Source organism: Eriocheir sinensis, chromosome 58, assembly GCF_024679095.1.
Source record: "Eriocheir sinensis breed Jianghai 21 chromosome 58, ASM2467909v1, whole genome shotgun sequence".
Lineage (NCBI taxonomy): Eukaryota > Metazoa > Arthropoda > Malacostraca > Decapoda > Varunidae > Eriocheir > Eriocheir sinensis.
In genome coordinates, this window is record NC_066566.1 from 4,610,882 (window position 1) to 4,632,221 (window position 21,340).

At 43.2% G+C, this 21,340-nt stretch overlaps 1 protein-coding gene across 2 annotated transcripts in view; it reads left to right on the forward strand.

Moving 5' to 3' along the window:
- Positions 1-21,340, forward strand: part of LOC126985070 (uncharacterized) — a 119,135-nt gene that overhangs the window by 69,443 nt on the left and 28,352 nt on the right. For both annotated transcript variants that reach the window (XM_050839464.1, XM_050839465.1), the window contains 28 exons: positions 304-479; positions 670-850; positions 1,092-1,207; positions 2,187-2,319; positions 2,742-2,885; positions 3,724-3,842; positions 4,910-5,040; positions 6,593-6,715; positions 7,429-7,585; positions 8,049-8,358; positions 8,702-8,900; positions 9,324-9,402; positions 9,776-9,899; positions 10,336-10,453; positions 10,806-12,347; positions 12,782-12,886; positions 13,505-13,602; positions 14,445-14,585; positions 15,849-15,968; positions 16,593-16,749; positions 17,307-17,401; positions 17,840-17,915; positions 18,213-18,281; positions 18,656-18,753; positions 19,751-19,891; positions 20,284-20,465; positions 20,715-20,848; positions 21,050-21,208. In XM_050839464.1, the coding sequence (XP_050695421.1) occupies positions 304-479; positions 670-850; positions 1,092-1,207; positions 2,187-2,319; positions 2,742-2,885; positions 3,724-3,842; positions 4,910-5,040; positions 6,593-6,715; positions 7,429-7,585; positions 8,049-8,358; positions 8,702-8,900; positions 9,324-9,402; positions 9,776-9,899; positions 10,336-10,453; positions 10,806-12,347; positions 12,782-12,886; positions 13,505-13,602; positions 14,445-14,585; positions 15,849-15,968; positions 16,593-16,749; positions 17,307-17,401; positions 17,840-17,915; positions 18,213-18,281; positions 18,656-18,753; positions 19,751-19,891; positions 20,284-20,465; positions 20,715-20,848; positions 21,050-21,208 (5,227 nt within the window). The remainder of the gene's footprint in view (positions 1-303; positions 480-669; positions 851-1,091; positions 1,208-2,186; positions 2,320-2,741; positions 2,886-3,723; positions 3,843-4,909; positions 5,041-6,592; positions 6,716-7,428; positions 7,586-8,048; positions 8,359-8,701; positions 8,901-9,323; positions 9,403-9,775; positions 9,900-10,335; positions 10,454-10,805; positions 12,348-12,781; positions 12,887-13,504; positions 13,603-14,444; positions 14,586-15,848; positions 15,969-16,592; positions 16,750-17,306; positions 17,402-17,839; positions 17,916-18,212; positions 18,282-18,655; positions 18,754-19,750; positions 19,892-20,283; positions 20,466-20,714; positions 20,849-21,049; positions 21,209-21,340) is intronic.

Genomic DNA, 21,340 nt, shown 5'->3' on the forward strand with positions numbered 1-21,340 from the left:
AGCTTTATTTTCCTGTAGCTTACAAAGTCAGCATTTGGTATCTCTGATTTATCTTGATGATTGTTTGTGATAAAATTACAAAAAAGTAAACAGGGAGGAGGAGGGACCACCAACCCAGGCAGTACAGAGTGTGATTATACAACTAAGGATACATGTGTAAGTAGCACCAGGAAACTAAAAAGATACAATGGTAGGGGACGAGTGCTAAAAAAAATAAAGGCCTTGATTTAGTCAAGGGAGCAGACATAAGGGACTTTCTGCATGTTTTCTTTTCTCTAAATTAATCTGTATCACCTTTCCCAGACCATGCATCTTCGTCCAGTGGCAAGTGAGTTGTGTCGGCCAGGCTGTGTGTGTGCCCGCGGGTACGTGCGCAACACTGACAGCGGCACTTGCACCCCACACAGCCTGTGTCCCTGCCACCATGGCGGCCGCTCCTATGAGGAGGGCGCCACACTCACCGAGGACTGCAACACATGGTGAGTTGCTGTTCTTGGGACTCATGAAGCAGTAACTAATTTTGCATTTTCCCTCTGGTAAATTTGTGTCCCTACTGAGCCTTAATTTCATCCTATAATAGAACAACTTATTGGTATTTTTTTATGAGTATATTAATTTTTCCATCACCAAAATTTTAAGCGACTCATTAATTGGTGTGCTGCACAACAGCAAGTGTGAGGGAGGGCAGTGGCTGTGCACAGACACTCCCTGCTCCGGCCTCTGCACTGCCTGGGGCGACTCCCACTACAAGACCTTTGACGGCCGCATGTACGACTTCCACGGCACCTGTGACTACCTGCTGGCCAAGGGCAAGGCCAACCGGGCAGACACCTTTGAGGTCACCATACAGGTAAGCCTACGACGTGGCATCCAGAGGCCATAACATATTGTCTTTGCCATACCCAGACACACTGAACAATAGTCTTTAGCATAGGTAGTTGGATAGATCAAAGTATTTGTAAATTATCTTTGCCATAGAATCATAGAATATGCAGCAGGAGGCAAATGTTACTACCCTCTCTGAGCATTTCAAGCACAGGCAGCTCATTGATACAAATAATAATAGCTCACCGTATCACTCCCCTTGCCAGAACGTGCCGTGTGGAACAGGAGGTGTGACGTGCGCCAAGTCTGTCACGCTGAGAGTTGGCTCCGGAGACACACTGGAGACGGTTGAGTTCTCCCGCAGCAAACCTCCGCCCACCAAGTAAGAGATTAAGTCGTATTATAAGACAATTCGTCGCCCAAGAACACATATTTGACAAGGCTTTCATAGGAGTTGTGGGCATTTCCAGGGGTAGTTTTATGACCCTGGTGGTAGTTTGACCCTTCTTCTGTACCATGAACCTGAAGAAACACTCATTAGAACCCGACTGACCCCCTCTTTGACCTTTAGAAATAGCTGATGTGAAAAGTGAAAGTGTCTTATAATATTAACCTAAGGAGCATGCATCAAACTTATCTTGTGCTTATTGATCGCCAAACTCACATTACTGCACCTTCCTTTACCTGTCACTCCTGAACATGCCCAAGGGGATGACTTATTGCAGAGAAAGGAATACTCAGGAAAATCAATGTGTTAGGAAAATGAGTTATTGTCTTGAAGAATGTCTGTTGGTTTAAGCATTGAATTAGTTTTTATTAACAAAAATTTGACTGATTTGTCTTTTTTGAGTGTTTGTTTTTATATTACTTTTTATGACTGAGTTTGTAATATGTCAAACTAACTCTGTAAAAATCCAATACTTCAAAACTCCATCCCAGAAATGGAATTAAAAAACAAACTACCCACATAACTGTTAACAAGTACTAATGCAACCTTTAACCCGGTAGCAGCGGGGATCATGTTTTTTTAATGGTCCCTCTAAGCGAGAAAAATGAGAAAAAATCATCACTCACATAAACCATCTCATAATATATATCAAAGCATTTGTGATCAGTTTATGCGTCATCTATTTTGGCGGGTTTATATCATGGCACAAATTTGGCCCATCGCTGCTACATGGTAAAGCCACAAATTTGGCCCGTCGCTGCTACTGGGTTAAAGAATCTGTCAAAAGCTTAATTATTAACACAGGGTCAGATATCCTCTTCTGTCTGTAAATGATTTCCAGGTCTATGTTTAAATCTGCACTCTGATTGTGTACAAGACAAACGTAGAATTAATTACTTTGACTCTTTCCTAGGAACATGACACGAACCATCATCCGAGAGGCGGGACTGTTCATATTCGCTGAGGTGCCAGACATGGGCCTGGTGCTGCAGTGGGACCGCGGCACACGGACCTACCTGCGCCTGGACCCCCAATGGAAGGGCAAGGTGAGAATGGAAGGGGAAAGTTGAACCAAAGTGAGGAGTCAATCTTTACACCATTTGTGGTTTTGAATAAGGCATCTGAGGTGTTTGCCTGCCATTATGTATGAAGTTTTTTATAAATATACATACCAGGGGAGAGAAAGTGAAAAAAAAAGATACATGAAAGATATAAAGAAGCAGTTATCCCCACAGATGCACATGTACACACATACATACACACATACATACATACAGCTTTCCATACAGAAGCATAACAACATGGAACGGACTTGACAAGGAGACTGTGTGTGCAAAAACGATTCATGAATTTAAAGCCAAACTGGATTATAAGCGTTATGGAGACGGGACAGCACGAGCCTAGTACGCCTCTTTTCCTGTATTTCACTACTAGATAAATACACACCTAATCCTCCTCTCATCACCAGGTGCGAGGGCTGTGCGGGAACTTCAATGGGGATGACCAAGACGACTTCCAAACCCCAGCAGGAGGCTCAAGTGAAGTGTCCGTCAAGATATTTGGGGACTCGTGGCGACTCCAGAATTACTGCCCAGACAGCATTCTCATCAAGGTTGGCCTCTCCTCCTCTTGACTGTCTTATTTGTATGCTAGGGACTCAGGGTTAAGAAGCATACTGCATTTTTTGATAGACGATGACCTCAGTCCAATAGTGGCACAGACAGATTTTATTTATAGTGACTTCTGTGATGTATGACTGTTGTTTGGCCCCTGCTTGCCCCTGGTGCTCATCCTCACCAACGTCACAGAAGTTAAGGTTGACTAGATCTTTGCAGCTTGTAGGTAATCTTCACAATGATTCACACACCTGCCATGGACAATACTCATGTTCAGAAATGCAGGGCCAGAAATACTTGAAGTTTCCTAAGATTTGTTTGCTGTTTGAGCTAAGTTATAAGAAGGAAGCACTTTTAAGACATGTTTTTTTTTATATATAAGGAGAGATTTCTAGATTATTTATTATTAACCCAGTAGCAGCGGGGATCATGTTTCTTAATGGTCCCTCTAAGCGAGAAAAATGAGAAAAAATCACCCCTCACACAAACCATTTCATAATATATATCAAAGCATTTGTGATCAGATTATGTATCATTTTTTGGGGGGGTGGTTATATCATGGCACAAATTTGGCCTGTCGCTGCTACATGGTAAAGCCACAGATTTGGCCCATCGCTGCTACCGGGTTAAGAGAAGATTAGGATATTTCTTTAGATTTGTTTTCTTCACTATAAAATCTTCCATGCTTCTCTTTTAACCAGCCCTGGCATAGCATGCAGCATGTTTTAAAATAGGAGAAATCTGTACCTCCACCTTATTTCCCTTCTTTTATATCTGATTTTAGCATCGGGAAACCTGATGAAGTGATGGTAATCTTTTTCTCTCTCCCAACAGGACGCTTGCAGCCTCCATCCAGAGAGGAAAGTGTGGGCAGCCAAGAAGTGTGCCATCCTCAAGTCTGATGCATTTTCTCTGTGTCATTCTGAGGTGCCCGTGGAGCCCTACATAGAGAGGTAGGCATTGCACATCAGGAGAGTGTATCACTAACCCATCCCTGCCTCTGGAAATCAAGAATATAGTCATGATGGACCAGAGGAGTAGGATACTTTTAGCACTGAGATTAATGACCCTTCTTTTTATACCATCTCTATTATTAACCCGTCCGCTGCGATTGGCATGGATTTGGCTTTCACTGGTAGCCTGGTAACATATACTCCCAGGTCTTTCTCTGCCTCTGTGGTGGATAGTGGAGTGTTTCCCATGTGGTATTGGTATGCTGGATGTCCCTTCACTGGTAGCCTGGTAACATACACTCCCAGGTCTTTCTCTGCCTCTGTGGTGGATAGTGGGGTGTTTCCCATGTGGTATTGGTATGCTGGATGTCCCCTCCCAGGACTTTACATTTCTTCATTGCATTGTAGCAGCCACTTTTTGTTCCATTCCTGTAGCTTGGTGATGTCTTTTTGTAGGGAATCCACAGTCAAGGGGTTAACGGTACACAAAGACACTGAGACTACAAGAAGCCAGTTGATCTACACAGCAACTCCTCAGAACTGTTTATATACTATCCGCCTTCCCCATACATCGAACTATGTAACCTTCATCTTAAACTTACTACTAATTATCTCCTTTTTTCTATTTATCTAGTATATTAATGAGCTCTCTAGCACCACAAGGCCATTATAGACATATCACAAGCAATAGGTTGTAATCTAATGTCTGCCGTGTCAAGGTGTTACTACTTAAAACATAATGGTTGAAAATGATTATCTAACAGTATCCAAGACTAAGACTAATTAACTGTGATGACATATAATTGATTCAACCTCATAATGGAAAATAAGAACATTAAACAAAGAAGAAGAGGAGAAAGAAGATGATGTATTATTGAGCTAAACTTTAACAATATACATTTTCTTCCATTTTTTTATAAACTGGTTCTCGTGTCCCTGTGATTCTAAAGAGCTCAGTCTGGTGATTGTGACAGGCATATACCTATTATTAGTCTCACACCTCTACACCCGTCCCACAAGCTACAGCTATATAAGATCGCCGTGTCCTCATTCCCTTACTCCTCCAGGTGCCAGTTCGATGCCTGCGCTTGTGACACAGGAGGGGATTGTGAGTGTCTGTGTACGGCCATTGCAGCGTACGTCCACGAGTGTAACATCCACAGTGTGTACATCAAGTGGCGTACACCCAGCCTCTGTCGTAAGTATCCATCACTATAGTCTGTTAACACTTAAGGCCGACCCAAGCTGACAACATAACCCTAAGTATGTTTGCAAGCTGAGTGCTGATTGGTTACTGCTATGGCTTCCAAGTTTTGTTTAACCTCTGTTTGTGTTTATCTCACGCAACACTTTCTGCTAATCTGCACTGTGCTTACGAATACGCTTAGGTTTATGTTGTCAGCTTGGGTCAGACTTAAGTGAACAGACTATGGGCGTTATTACAAGGCACCTTCGCTTCTCATGTTATCTATTTCTAAAGGTCAAAGAGGGGGTCAATCAAGTTCTAATCAGTACTTCTTCTGGGTCACGGTACAGAGGAAGGGTCAGACTACCACCAGGGTCATAAAGCTACCCCTGAAAATGCCCACAACTCTTACGAAAGCCTTGTCAAATAGGTGTTCTTGGGCGGCGAAATGTCTCATAAAACGACCCTATATCTCCATGCAGCGCCTCACGTCAATCTTTTCCTTTGTGTGTGTGTTTGTGAAATCAGCTTAGAGGAGTCAAGTTCTTCTGTATCTGTTTAATTTCATCTTGCATATTTTCAACATATTTTTCTACATATAAAAGATTATGTAGAAGATTTGAGAATGAGAATAGGGACGAGAAAGGTGGCAACAGGTAGATAGACAAAGAAAGGTTGAGAGTGAAATTGGGCAGTGTTAAATTTGTGTGAGCAGAGCCAAATTTAACCCGTTCGCTGCGATTGTCACAGATTTAGCTTTCACTGGTAGCCTGGTAACATATACTCCCAGGTCTTTCTCTGCCTCTGTGGTTGATAGTGGAGTGTTTCCCATGTGGTATTGGTATGCTGGATATCCCCTCCCAAGGTGCAGGACTTTACATTTTTCTTCATTGAATTGTAGCAGCCACTTTTTGTTCCATACCCGTAGCTTGGTGATGTCTTCTTGTAGGAAATCCACAGTCAACGGGTTAAAGGCAGGCATCTGGGGTCTTAGTACTGGGCTGCCTTTCAAAAGCGGCCCCCACAAGACATATTGCACGCTGATCTTGCCCTCATATCATTGGTGCTCATCCTCTTAAAAGCCCCTAGAACTCTAATTCATTTGTGTGTATGTTGTGAGTGTGTTCTTTGCATCCAAGAAGTGTGAGAAGTCCTGTGAACACTATGAAAGGTTGGGAGTGAGGGCCGTGCAGTGTTACATGTGTGTGTGTTCTGTGCCTCCAAGAAGTGTGAGAAGTCCTGTGAACACTGTGAAAGGTTGGGAGTGAGGGCCGTGCAGTGTTACATGTGTGTGTGTTCTGTGCCTCCAAGAAGTGTGAGAAGTCCTGTGAACACTATGAAAGGTTGGGAGTGAGGGCCGTGCAGTGTTACATGTGTGTGTGTTCTGTGCCTCCAAGAAGTGTGAGAAGTCCTGTGAACACTGTGAAAGGTTGGGAGTGAGGGCCGTGCAGTGTTACATGTGTGTGTGTTCTGTGCCTTCAAAAAGTGTGAGAAGTCCTGTGAACACTGTGAAAGGTTGGGAGTGAGGGCCGTGCAGTGTTACATGTGTGTGTGTTTTGTACAGCCATGCAATGTGACGAGTCCTGTGAACACTATGAGCCCTGCATCCCCACCTGCCCCTTGGAGAACTGTGACACCCTCCTGGACCCGGACCCGCCACTCTGCACCCAAGACGCCTGTGTGGAAGGTAACTAAATTGCTTCCTCTGTTTCCTGTTAGCACAAGGTGGAAAGTCAAGATGCACACTGTTTTTGTTTATTTTTTTCAATCAAAATAACAAGAACAAAGCAAGATGAGGAAATTGGTCCCCACTGCTGTAATTTCTTTTGTCTCATTATCCATGGGTAGTTAATCCCTTTAATATGGTGACACCGACGTCAGCATCACCGTCATATGGAAAGGGTTAATCCTCTTCTAAATTTCTTAATCCTCTTCCATTTCCTCTTAATCCTCTTCCAAATCTCTTAAGAAGAAATGAAAGAGGATTAAAAGGAAATGGAAGAGGATTAAGAGATTTAGAAGAGGATTAAAAGGTTTAGAAGAGGATTAAAAGGTTTAGAGGAGGATTAAAAGGTTTAGAAGAGGATTAAAAGGTTTAGAAGAGGATTAAAAGGTTTAGAAGAGGATTAAAAGGTTTAGAAGAGGATTAAGAAGTTTAGAAGAGGATTAAGAAGTTTAGAAGAGGATTAAGAAGTTTAGAAGAGAATTAATCCTTTTCCATTTCCTTTTCACCATTTCGATACTGTGACGCTGACGTTTGCATCACCGTATGGAAAGAGTTAAGAACTTCTCCGGACAATCTTTGCATCCTACACTATAGCACAGTGGAAAAATACCATTACATAAGATTTTGTGCACATGCCAAGCTGAAGTCTGATCCCCTTTGTGGTGTTCCTGCAGGCTGTGCCAAGGATGTGTGTCCTCCGGGCCAGGTCCACAAGAGTGCCACGGATCTGGACTGTGTACCGAAAGCTGACTGTGAGAAGAAGTGCATGGAGGTGGACGGAGAAGTGTTCCTGGAGGGCGACATTATTTCCCAGGATGACTGCCACACCTGGTGAGACACAGGAGTGGATATACTGCACAAAGAAAATGTTTTAATATATTAATGTAAACACCAAAGATTTGTAACCCGGTAGCAGCGGGGATCATGTTTCTTAGTGGTCCCTCTAAGCGAGAAAAATGAGAAAAAATCATCACCCACACAAACCATTTCATAATATATATCGAAGCATTTGTGATCAGTTTATGTATCATCTATTTTGGGGGGTTTAAATCATGGCACAAATTTGGCCTGTCAATGCTACACGGTAAAGCCACAAATTTGGCCCGTCGCTGCTATCAGGTTAAAGATTTTTTTAAGGTTTAGTTTAAGGAATTGACTTTTACAGGAATGCATCTCATCCCGTGTCCATCACCATGAACATTCCAAGAAGGGCATTAAAGTAGAGGAATAGATTCGTAGTAGACACAGATATTCTTCTTCAGTGTAGCACAGATGACCCTTTTCTCATTCACAGCACATGCTCACGGAAGAAAAAGTTATGTCGAGGAACGCCTTGCACCACCACCACCACCGCCACCACCACCACCACTACCCCGGCTGTCACCACCCCTGCACCCATCCCCTCACCAGTCTTCACTCCCTCTCCTGCCCTCACCACCACCTACACACCTGAGAGAGTGACCACCCCTGCCACCACCACACCAGGCCCAGAGGAGGAGGACAAAGACTGTAGGAATGGCTGGACAGAGTGGCTCAGTGAGGACAAGCCAATCCCATTCAAGAAGAACTCTGACATTGAACCTGTGCCAGAGAGGCTCACAAAGGTAAGACTGTCAACTTTTTTCCATGAAATTTATGTCAAGCTACACTTGTATGTGTGTGTGTTTGTGTATGTATGCATGTGTGCATACTTATGTGTGCTTGGCATGCACAGACAAGAGTTTCAGTATTTCCCAGCAATACAGAAACACTAAGGATATTCAAGAAATTAGCAGACAGTCATATTGATTCTTGTGGCATAATTCTCATGGTAGACATGCAGAAATGATCAGGCAAGGTGGAGAGATGCTCTGGTAGAAAGTTCAGACCTCAATTACACTCCACCCACAACCAAAATCAGTCACTCAGAGATCAACTTTATCCCCTCATGCCTTTTTGGTGTTACAGAGCAAGAGTGGTCAAGGCTTCTGCTCCCAGAGCCAGATGGTTGACATCAAGTGCAGGGCTGTTGGAACCCACCGCCCTCACACCGAGCAGCCGGGGGTGACCTGCCTTCTGCATGAGGGACTCTTCTGCCAGGGGAGGGACGACCTCTTGTCTGGAGAAGCTTGTCGAAACTATGAGGTGTCCTTCCTCTGTGACTGCAGTGAGTAACCTTAACAACTCTTTAACAGTATATTTTTTTTATGACAAAAGTAGACAGATACAGATAAGCAATAAAAAGAAAAGTCCTGCTTGAACTATGTAACTTAAAAGTCCAGTAAATTCCACACCAATACAAAAAGAAATTACCAAGTGATAGAGGCCAGTTTTGTTCATGGTGTAGCAACCCCCTCTTTACGGACGTTTATGTAAAGAAAATTTTATTCAACAATCTTGTTTTACTACCCAGCACCTACTTAATGAATGCCAAAATTTGCCATAATTAATTTTTTTATTGGGCAGTTTTAAACCAAGTGCCCAGTGACTCAGCTGATTCCTACCAACACCTTCCCTCCTACGTCCCTCAAGTTCAGTCTAGTATGCAGTTTTGGTGTGGCAGGTGGTAAATTTCCACCTTTTTTCACAGGTCTGACAACTCTGCCGCCAGTGCTCACAACCACCCCAGCCACACCAGCCACGCCTCCGCCCGTTGTGACGCCCTCCGTGTAAGTGGCTGGTGGATTGTTATGTTTGGAGTCATTTCCTCTTTGTTTCTGAAATGTTTTATATAATTATGAACATTCAGTATAATTGAAATGCCATTTTTTTACCATAATTCTTTTGTTAGAAAGTTGTTTGATATTCAGGAGACTGCTACAGAAGAAGGAGCGTTGGAAGAGATTCGCCGTCGGCCCAGGATAATTATACACTCACCACAATAGGAGAAGACACTGTTCATGATCTTTGTCTCTAGTAGATAAATAAGGAATGCTGTGAGAGATTTCTGTGCATCACACGAGCATAACTTTTCTCGCTTATTATTATGAATGAAAAATCATATGTGCAGTATGAAAATGCAGTCACCTCTGCTGTCCACAGTCCCCCACCATCCGAGGAGCTTGAGAAGCCTTACACCTGCGACAACGAGGGCTGGAGTGAGTGGTTCAACCTCAACATTCCTAACCCCGACGGTGAATTTGAGTCTCTTGCAGAAATTCGCAAGGTAGGCAAACACTCCATTGTGCTTGTCTTAAGCTTGAATTCTTTTTAGGTCTTGGTTGCATCCTGCTTGGACCTCTTTGTTGCAGCCTTATGTGACTAATCCTGTCAAGACCTTTAAGAAGCTGTGGGGGGGAGTCCTCACACATTCCAGGAAGCTCAAAAACCTTTCCTTATAAAAGAGACCAAGTGTTGATTCTGAATAGTATGACTCTCAGAGGCTTTCACATTTGGTTGAAAGAAAAGTTTTAGCTTAATTTATTGTATCATTGCTCATGTTATTGTGTGATGTGGGTTTTAAGCTACAATATATTGGTAACCAAATGCTTATAAAACATGCTAGACATCCCATTAGAGAAATAAGAAGTTGATGAAGTTGTGTAGCTTTCATCTTTTAAGAGACCTTTTTTTGTATCTAATGACTGCCACCATCCAAACAGACCTATTCACTGTGCCCCGACCACTACATAGCCGAGGTGGAGTGTCGGCCAGCGCTGGGTGGAGAGCTGGAACCCTTCATCACCTGCAACAAGCGAGGAGCAATGTGCAGGAACAACGGTGAGGGGTCGGGCAGGTGTACCTCAAGTCCTTGGCTAAAGAGAAGGAAAAATCAGATATGCAGGAGGGTGACTACTTAACAATGTGTAGGATATCCTCAACATAAATAAAAAAGCTATGAAATTTATTTAGATTAGTTATTTAAGGTGTGGAAATACATCTCTGAGGATATATGGCACAGGCATGGATTTAGGAAAAAGATAATTTGTTAGTTTTCTTTAATCCAGATTGGTGGAAAGAAAAGGTAAAATCCCTTTAACTAAGAATGTGCCTGTCTACTTTACTAGGAGAGTCTTCTTAATCTTAGAGTCAGCCGTTCATTATACAAGCAACAATGGTTTTTCCCTCTCAGGAGAACTTCAGTACTGCCAAGACTATGAAGTGCGGATATTATGCACTTGCGAGTGTCAGGATGGCCTTGGAATGGAGAGCTACCTCATCCCGAACGACAAGATCACCGCCTCCTCCATTAAGACACCCGATGACAAGCCACATGCTGCTCGCCTCAACGCTGAGTGGGCCTGGACGGCTCAGGATGCACCCAAGTTTGGGGCTAAAGATCTCTCTGAGTGGCTACAGGTTGACCTTGATGAGATAAAGGAGGTGACAGGTGTGGTAACTCAGGGGCATCCGTTCTACGACCAGTACGTTGAACGCTTTGCTGTCCAGTTCTCGGAAACAGGACTAACTTGGGAGGACGTCACGGAGCCAGAAGTCAACTATGCCAAGGAATTTGTGGGCAACACTGACCCTGTGACCCCAGTGACCAACCTGTTCCCAGAGCCAGTGTTTGCACAGTATGTCAGAATTGTTCCTACTGATTACCATTCTGCCATCTCCCTTAGACTGGAGCTCAAGGGCTGTGATGTGAAGGAGACAACTACTCCTCCTCCAGCTGTCACGACCCCCTCAGAGGGTGTGTGCACTGATGGATGGACAGAATGGATGAACACCCACACACCCGGCCCTGGAGATTGGGATGACAGAGATGATCTGGACACCTTGGCTGAAAAATACACCTTCTGTGCTCCTCACATGATAGTAGACACAGAGTGCCGGCCAGTTGGTCCTGCGGCACCTGCCAGCCAGTACGCTATTGTCTGCAACATAAATAATGGTCTTTTCTGCAACGATGGCCTTCAGAGTCCTGACCACTGCTTTGACTATGAGATAAGATTCCGCTGTGATTGTTCACTGACCACCACTCCTCCACCCCTGGCTGTGACTACCACTGCCCCCACTCTGCCCCCAGTCCCAGAGACTTGCCACTACTTCAGCCCCCAGATCAAGGAGCATGAAAAAGATTGTCGTAAATTCTACGAGTGTGCACCAACGCTCACTGGACGGGCCTACGTGGAGAAGGAGTGTGGCCCCGGAACATTCTACAATCCCAGGGACTCGGTGTGTGACTTCGAGTACAATGTTATCCTCATGAAGCCAGAATGTGCTGTCACAATAACACCTCAAAGGATTATCACCACCACCCCGACACCATGCATTGGGAACTTCTGGACGGAGTGGTTCAACGTCTCCCATCCAGACACTGACAGTGGAGACTTTGAGACGTTCGAGAGTATCCGGGAGGCAGGACTAGACATTTGTGAGGACAAGTACATCACCGACATACAGTGCCATTACAACAAGGTGGCCCCGCCCAAGACCCCCAGCAAGTCCCGCAGCAAGGGCCGTAGAAAAGGTCACAGCAAAGGAGGTCGTAAGGGCTACAGAGGAGAGCGTCTTGATAGGCTTACATCCTCACGTGTAGACTTCACCCAGAGCAACGACCGCAATGTGGAGTGTTCCCTCACCTCCGGCCTCACTTGTCGCAACAGTGAACAGGGTGGATGGGCCAGGAAATGCGAGGACTATGCCATCAGGGTTCAGTGCTCTTGCGGTAAGGGAAACAAGGCGTCATTTTTTATTCTGCTCACTCTAATGCACTCTACAACTCACCTAATGGGATGACTTTTTGTAGATTTATACTTATACTTAATGATATGGATTGTATAATTTTCTTTTCAATGCTGAGATTTGGTCATATAATACTTAATGATATGGCTTATATAATTTTCTTTTCAATGCTGAGATTTGGTCATATAATACTTAATGATATGGCTTATATAATTTTCTTTTCAATGCTGAGATTTGGTCATATAATACTTAATGATATGGCTTATATAATTTTCTTTTCAATGCTGAGATTTGATCATATAATACAAATTGCAGATGTAGGTTTATAAAGTGAAAATACATCACTATATCGTCTGTCCTCTTGAAAATATGCAATGCAGCTTTCCATATGCTCATTTAATGGTTCCCTTGACACAGAAGCCACCAGAAGCACGCCTGCCGTCCCCCTGACCACGCAGCCCCCAGAGGCGATCACGACCACCACAGGCGTCCCCACCACCACACCAGAAGTCGTAGTGGAAAGTGAGTCTTCATCATAACCATCACCGCCACTGTCATCGGGCCACTTCCACAGTCCAAGGCAGTGTCCAATTAGTGCCCAAACCGAACAAAACTCCACAAAGTTCAGGCGCTCTACTTGGAACGAAAGAGATATCCTGTGTAGTTTTATCAAATTTCTTACCACCCATACATGACCAACAAGCACTATATAATGAATTTTCGTAGGATTTTGTGTTGGTTTGGAGCTCATGAACCCATTTAATCGAATTATATAACTCATCATCATCAATTTCATCACTAACTGTCTGCAATAGTTCACAGTGAATCAAATAAGACTTCTTCCTCATGAATGCCGTCTTGCTTTTCTTATAGGCGAGTTTAGGTCTTTAACCTGGTAGCAGTGACGAGCCAAATTTGTGGCTTTACCGAATACCAGCGACAGGCCAAATTTGTGCCATGATATAAACCCCCAAAAATAGATGATACATAATCTGATCACAAATGCTTTGATATATATTATGAAATGGTTTGTGTGAGGGGTGATTTTTTCTCATTTTTCTCGCTTGGAGGGACCATTAAGAAACATGATCCCCGCAGCTACCGGGTTAATAACTACCACATTTATATTTCCCTCCATAGAATGTCCTCCTGGCAAACAGTACGTCCCCAACGCAATCCCCTGCTGGCGTGTGTGTGCCTACTATCGCTACTTCCTCAAGCAGAACGGCATCTGTCAGGTACATTGCCATCACTCTCTGTCCATGTTTGTGGCCGGCTATAAAACGTGTAATGTCTTATTTATGTAGGTGTTAAGAGTGTGTTGGTGTATATGGTATATGGTTGTGACAGTAAGCAGTGATAGAAAGAGTAATGTGATCTCTATGTAAGTGTTAAAGGGTCTGTATTTGTGTGGTGTGTGTTTTTGTGGTAGTACGTATTGGTGGAAATCCTATGTAGTGTTAAGTGATGTGCTTGTGGGTGTTATGAATCTGTTTGTGTGTGTGGTGTGTGTTTGTGGCAGTGCGTATTGGTAGAAAGTGTAATGTGATGTGTTTGTGGGTGTTAAGAATCTGTATTTGTGTGTGTGTGGTGTGTGTTTGTGGCAGTAAGTATTGGTAGAAATCCTATGTAGTGTAGAGTTATGTGTTTGTGGGTGTTAAGAATCTGTGTTTGTGTGTGTGTGTGTGATGTGTGTTTCTGGCAGTAAGAATTGGTAGAAAGTAATGTTTTGTGTATGTACAGTGTGATGGTGTGTGTTTGTGTCATTAAACATCAGTAGAAATTGTTATGTGATGTGTATGTACATGTTAGGAGTCTTGTGTTGCCGTGTGTTTGTGGTCATAAGCATTGGTAGGGAAAAAACGAGAGTGAGTGGGTCATTCAGTGGTGGCAGGTGATGATCGCTGAGACATGACAAACCAAATTGTTATGTGATGTTTATGTGCATGTTAAGAGTCTTGTGATGCCGTGTGTTTGTGGCTGTAAGCATTGGTAGGGAAAAAACGAGAGTGAGTGGGTCATTCAGTGGCGGAAGTTGAGGATCGCTGAGACATGACAAACCACTTTCCTCCCCTCGCAGCATGACGGGGAGTACGCGCCGGCCTGCCTGGAGCATCGCAAGCGCCAGGTCTGTCCCCCGAACAAGTACCTACGAGACAAGGACACCTGCGTCGACCTCAAGGACTGCAACTGCCGCCTCCCCGATGGACAGCCTGCGCCGGTGAGGACTTGGATTTATTTATGCATTTATTTATCTATTTTTTTTGGCAGTAAAGGAAGCAGCTCAAGGGCAAAAACATATGAAAACAAAACACCCCATTACAGTGTTTCTTGGTAGGATGTGTTTGGCATTTTGAAGACGTCCTTTTATTTAGTATCCGTATAAAAGGAATCGGTATCATTGTTTTCTCTCTCTTCTTTTTTTGTCTTTCTTTCATTTATTTATTTTTCCAAAGGTAATAACTGAAAGGTCGAAATGCTACACACTAGTTTCTTCATTAATATCCTGACCTGTATTATTTGTATTCCATCTGCTCTACTTTTCCTTAGGCTGCATTTTATTATTTTTCAGTCCATTCTTCTTCCTGATAATGTCATATAAACAGGGGTGCCACTAAGGTTTTTGGGCCCCGTGAAAAGAATCTTTGCAGGGCCCCCAACACAGCAGCAAAAATTCCTGTTCTGGGCCGCTAGAATCCTCCTTTTTCAACCCCTTTTCGGCGCCCCTTGATATAAACCCCAATGCTACTTTCTTCATAATATATAACCCCAGATACTGTTGTCTTGATCAGCCTCTCAACCTGTATTGCTTGTATTTCAATTACTTTTTCTCCCTTTTGCCCCATGCCTCTGTATTATCCTATTGCATACAGTTCAGTTTTCAGTGACATCTATAACCAAAGACCTTTTTTTCGTATCAGATTACAGTCATAGTTTCCACAAAGATACTGGAATGCTTCAAGGCCAGCAGGTGTTGTGGAATCCTATACAATGAAAGTTACTCCTCTTTCCTCTCACCTAATCTAACCTAATCTCATCTAATCTAACCTCACCTAACCTCACCTAACTTGACCTAACCTAACTTAACCTCACCTAACCTAACCTAACCTCACCTAACCTCACCTAACTTAACCTCACCTCACCTCACCTAACCTAACCTAACCTAACCTAACCTAACCTAACCTAACCTAACCTCACCTAACCTCACCTAACTTAACCTCACCTAACCTAACCTAACCTAACGTAACCTCACCTAACCTCACCTAACCTAACTTAACCTCACCTCACCTTACCTAACCTCACCTAACCTTCCTTCTCCACCCGATATTGACCTCTCATTACCATTTACCGTTGATGAGGTTTCAGGCTTCTCTCTCTTTTGTCGGTGGAGTGTCTAACGGACTTTTTTGTTGTTATTTTTGCTTTTTGCCTTTGAGCTGCCTAACTCGCCATAAAAAAAAACTCCTCTTTCCTTCACATTCAGCCTGGCCGTCCCCTCCGAGTGGACCAGTGCGAGGTGTGTCAATGTGTCAACAACTTCTTGACCTGCGACAAGACTTCATGCATCACCACCACGCCACCCACGCACGTTGTGACCGGCGAGGTGAGTCCTTTCAATTTCCCGAGGGCACTCACTCCCTTTCCCATGTGTATAGTGAGGCGAGTTCTTTACATTTCCCAAGGGCACTCACTCCCTTTACAGTGTTTAAAGCAAAGTGAGTTACATTTGATTTCCTTAGGCTCCTTTTATCGTGTGCCTAGTGGAGTGAGGTCTTTCATTTTCCCAAGGCTGCTCACTCCCTTTACAGTGTGTATAGATTCAGCACATGGCCTCAGTCACAGCACCACAGAGGTTGTGTTCTTGAATCAGTTCCTTTGTCTAGTTTTGGTATATCCCAGCATTCTTATTTCAAATGTGTCACTCATTTACATTTTACAACAATATTTTTTTGTGTGCTACTTGTCAGGAAATTAGTTGTGCCAAAACAGAATTAACTCCTTCATAAAACACAATATACACATTTTACAGTATTGCCCCTTCCTGTGTGCACTCATTAAACTTAACTTTTGTGAGTCACTTTGAACTACCTGGAATCCTCTGAACTCTCTGACATGAAATTACTCAACAAAAAATAATTTCCATCTCATTGTAAAAAAACTACCAGAATATATATGTCTCCAGCATTTTGCATTACTTCAGTACAAGGAAAATTTGTGTCTCACCCAGCCTGAGTTTAATTGTGCCAACTGGACTTCCTGGCTGAGTGTGTCAGTGCCCACCCAAGGGGGCGAGCAGGAGCTGCTTGATGACCTGCAGAAGATGTATCCCAAGATGTCCAAGGTGTGCCGAGAGCATGGCAGCATACAGTGCAGAGTGAAAGGCAGTAAGTATCAAGTACAAAGTGCTGTGGATATTCACATTCCATTTTTCAACCACATTTTGTTTTGGTTGCATCAAACCAAATTAAACATTGACTTAACAGTTGGCTGGTGCTATCAAAATAATATTTCCCTCTATTACACAAAGTAAAAGTCAAGCGCCACTTCATTTATTCACAGAAAATCAACTTTTACTTAAAAAGGATTCTGTTTAACCCACTCACACTGGGACAATCATCATCAGCCACTGCAGAGCAAAGGCCTTTTCCAGTGTCTTCCACCACTCTGTCTGATGTTAAGATGCCTCCATCCTGACCCAACAAAGATTCATATTTCGTTTTTCCATCTGGTTCTCTGCCCTGAATTCTACAGCTCGCATGTTGCCACTCTGTTGCTTTGGTTGTTTATCTGTTACCAGTTCTACACATGATATGACTTACCCAAATCTATTTCTAATCCTTGTTTTTACTCTTTTTCCTCTGTGGTAATGTAAAGCCATATGATGGTGTCTGAAATTCTAGTCATGATTGACGTAATGTAACAATGTCTTCACCTCCCCCAGGCCATGAGTCCATTGCCGAGGCAGGACAGGTGGCCACTTGTGACCTGACGAGGGGCTTGGAGTGCCAGCAATCCCTCAACCCCCTCGGCTGTAAGGTGTGTTTAGTCTTTTGTCAAGTACATGGCTGGAAACCACAATCAGAAATAGTTAACATATTCAAGAACTACTAATGTGTTGGAAATGCTTGTATCTGTAGTTATAGGAAGTTACTTAAGGGATCTACCAGCTGTTAAAGAGCAACCAGAATGAAGAGACACTATTAGGAGAACAAGGCAGACATATGCAAGTGTGCATGGAGCTTTTCAAAACAAGTGGAGAAGGATCTCAGAAAATAGGCATGTTGTACTTAAGTGTATGTGTTCCAGGGCCATGAGATCTGAGTGTTCTGCCTCTGTGTGGACAACCACTGTGAAGAAGGGATGGGTTGTTGGGGGTGATTGAATGAGGGTAGTGGGGTAAAGAGGTCAAGGGAGGTGGCATTAGAATAGGATCGCAGAAAACAGGCGTCTGCCACTCAAGTGTTGGCTTTCCAGGACTACGAGGTGCGAGTGTTCTGCATCTGCCAGGACAGTGACTGGGACAGCGCGTACCTGACTGACTCCACGACAGGTGAGGCAGCCTTGGAGGCCAGCAGGACTCTGTAGTGCCTAGGATTGCTATTTCCATGATTAAGTTATGATAAATTTCTTTTATCTTTTTAGAAAAATGTTTTATGTTGTAGAGAGGCAAAAATTATCTCCTCAAAAGAAATGCATAAAAAAATCTAGTGTTTTCTTACAGTTAAGGAGCTAAAAAGTTTAATATATGCTGGCAACTTGATATACATGTAAAGAAAACAAAATAAGATGACCAAAACATGTAATAGAATTTATTTTGAGGTGTACTGATACTCCCTGCCCTCTGTAGTGCCGTCTGTCAGCACACACGCCCTTCCTCCAGAACTCAGCACCACCACAATGAGGCCGTACCACGACAGTAAGTGCTAACCATGTGACTTCTCTAGACCTTCAAAACTCTCAAGACTCTTCTCAAGAACCTTGGATAATTTATATGATGAAGCAGCTTTTCTTGCAAACATTCTCAACTTTTCTTTTTCAACTTTCTTTCCCTGGCACATAAGCTGTCATGCTTGGCCTGTGATCTCTTAACACATTTTTTTCTAGTTATTTTTGTATACCTGAGAATCTCTGTAATACAGTAATTATATTATTAACCAAAACTGACAGCTACAATTTTTATCAAAGTTTTCATGTATGAATCACAGTAAGGATGTGTGCAATGCTCTCTGCAGTCAGCTGAAGTGCTGCTTCTACTTGTTGCTTCCCCTCCATAGAAAATTTGTGTTGCAGGATGCACTGAGAGCAGGAGGCACGAGCCATGTGCCATGCCATGCAACAGGATCTGCATGTACTACAAGTTCATACTGCAGGAAGAGGGATGGTGCATGGTAAGTGTGTATTTGTCTAAGTGGAATATACAGGATTTGAGTTTATCTTGTGTTGTCCTGTCTCCATATCTACTTTTATCCAACTTAGTCTTAAAGTTGTGAACGACTGCTACCACCAATGAGCTCAGGCGCCCACTAGATACCATCAGGAAAGCCTATTGATGCATTGGCCCAAGCTCATAACTGAAAACATCAATATTTCTATGTAGGAAATTAAATTTCATATTGTTTCTGCACCTAGTCTTTGACTCATGATCATGACCTCCATTGTTGCTAATCAGGTCCTTGTCTACATTCTTTAATCTGTCATCTGATTTAAACATTGCTATCGTCTCCTTTCTTCTGTCTTTCAACTTTGTTAATCTCATATTATTAAAGCTCTCTTCATACATAGCTGTGTTAGACTAGGCGCTAACCGTGTTTCTTGTCAGTCTCATTAAAGCTCTCTTCATACATAGCTGTGTTAGACTAGGCGCTAACCGTGTTTCTTGTCAGTCTCATACTATTAAAGCTCTCTTCATACATAGCTGTGCTAGACTAGGCGCTAACCTTGTTTCTTGTCAGTCTCATATTATTAAAGCTCTCTTCATACATAGCTGTGTTAGACTAGGCGCTAACCGTGTTTCTTGTCAGTCTCATATTATTAAAGCTCTCTTCATACATAGCTGTGTTAGACTAGGAGCTAACCTTGTTGCAACTCTTTGAATCCTCTTGAGTTTCCTTGTGTGACTTCCTGTCTAGGGACCATGCCACAGATGCATACTCTCAAGCCTAAATCGTAGCATTGACTATTACTTGCCTTAACATTTTCTCATCAGTCTAAGTATGTGTGTGTGAGTGTACCTACTCAGTTGCATGCAGGATTTGGCATCTATATCACACTAATTTTGATGCTACCTCTGCAGAAATATATCTACACATTGATATCATTGCAACATTTTATGTCTGATACACCTCCACCAACTGAACCATTATAAAACATTTCCATCCATGGCAGAGTGATGGCGACTGTGCTCCGGGCTGTGTGGAGCAGAACAAAAATGTCACCTGCCCTCCCGGCCTGTTCGCCATCAACCAGGAGCAATGTGTCCAGGTGGCAGATTGCAACTGTCGCCTCTCCAACGGACAAGCTCTACCAGTATGTGACACGTTTTGGTCCCTCGTGGTGCATGAACTGATGTTATGAATGGTCGACTTCACTGGTTCAGAGGAGACTTCAATGTGTGAATGTTCCTGCTGTGTTTTGGATTGTTTATTTTTTAGTTCATTTTGATTGTGCAATGAAAAAGTCAGTTTTTCTCTAGTTAAGGATGAGACTATGCTATTTCAGGTACATCTTTCTAGTTCTGAAGACTTGGATGTGTAAATAATCCCTTAGTTTCCTCCATTAGTCACTTATCTTTTAATTCAGAATGTGATTTTTTTATTTATTTATTTATTTATTTTTTAGTTAAGGGATATCCTAGTAGTACATGATGTTTATTTTTCACTCTGCTGATGTTATGGACTTATTTTTCCTGTGCCTTTCAGCCTGGTGTGGAGTACCAGGTGAGTGTGTGTGAGCGGTGCAAGTGTGAGGACAACCACCTCAAGTGTTCCCGCCAGCCAGATTGTGAGGAGCCAACCACCGAGTCCACCACCTTGATCATCACCATGTCCACCCCCCCCACCACCCCCTTGGTTCCTGAAGACCTCATCACCTTTAAGCCTGTGTATGTGTTCCTTGCTAATGGTCTTTTGTCCCAGAGTGCTTAGAAGCCTGTCTGTGTCTGTACTCTGGGTAGTGTAGTGTTTCCAAGTATGCCTTGTTGGAATCTCTGTTTTCCCTAGTAAGTTACATGTCTTATCAGCCCTTGAAAACCACATTTTTCTTAAACACCATAACAATATTTATACAATAGTAGATTATGCTAATACTTGGTGGTATTTACAATGTGTTAATATTTGTTTGTGTTTCTTAGCTGCAACACTTGGTCACCTTTCTACAAGAAGGAGCGGGACACTGATGGGCTGATTCTGAGCCTTGAAATGCTGAACACTCGGGAGGAATTCCTGTGTGACAACCCCATAAATGCCACTTGCAGGGAGGCCTCCAGTGAGTCACTTTGCCTTGCTTCAGAAGAGACTATCTGTTGTCACCTCCATGATTGCTTGTTGTATGAAACTGCCACGGCAAATTTTTTTATTTCTCCACTTCCAAATGTATTCATTCATTCTTATAATGCAACCACAGATGAATGTTGAACACAAGTAATGGTATGATAACCAAACAGTCATTCATCTCCTTTCCCAACAGCCAAAATCTCAGCAGCTGACCTGGGCCAGACTCTCACATGCAACGCTGTGGAGGGCCTCAAGTGCCTCGATCTTGACAATGCCCAGGACTGTTACAATTACGAGATTTCCTTCTTCTGTCTCTGTGAAAAAGTCTCGACTCCTCCATCCCAAGTGACGCGTAAGTGGGGCCGGGGTCCCAGGGGAAGGACAGGATGAACAGAGGCCCTCTCTGCTTGTCATACCTACTTTTATATACTCCATCTTATACTGATGTAGTGCACACTTGATCTTTATCATATTCTTCCTGGTA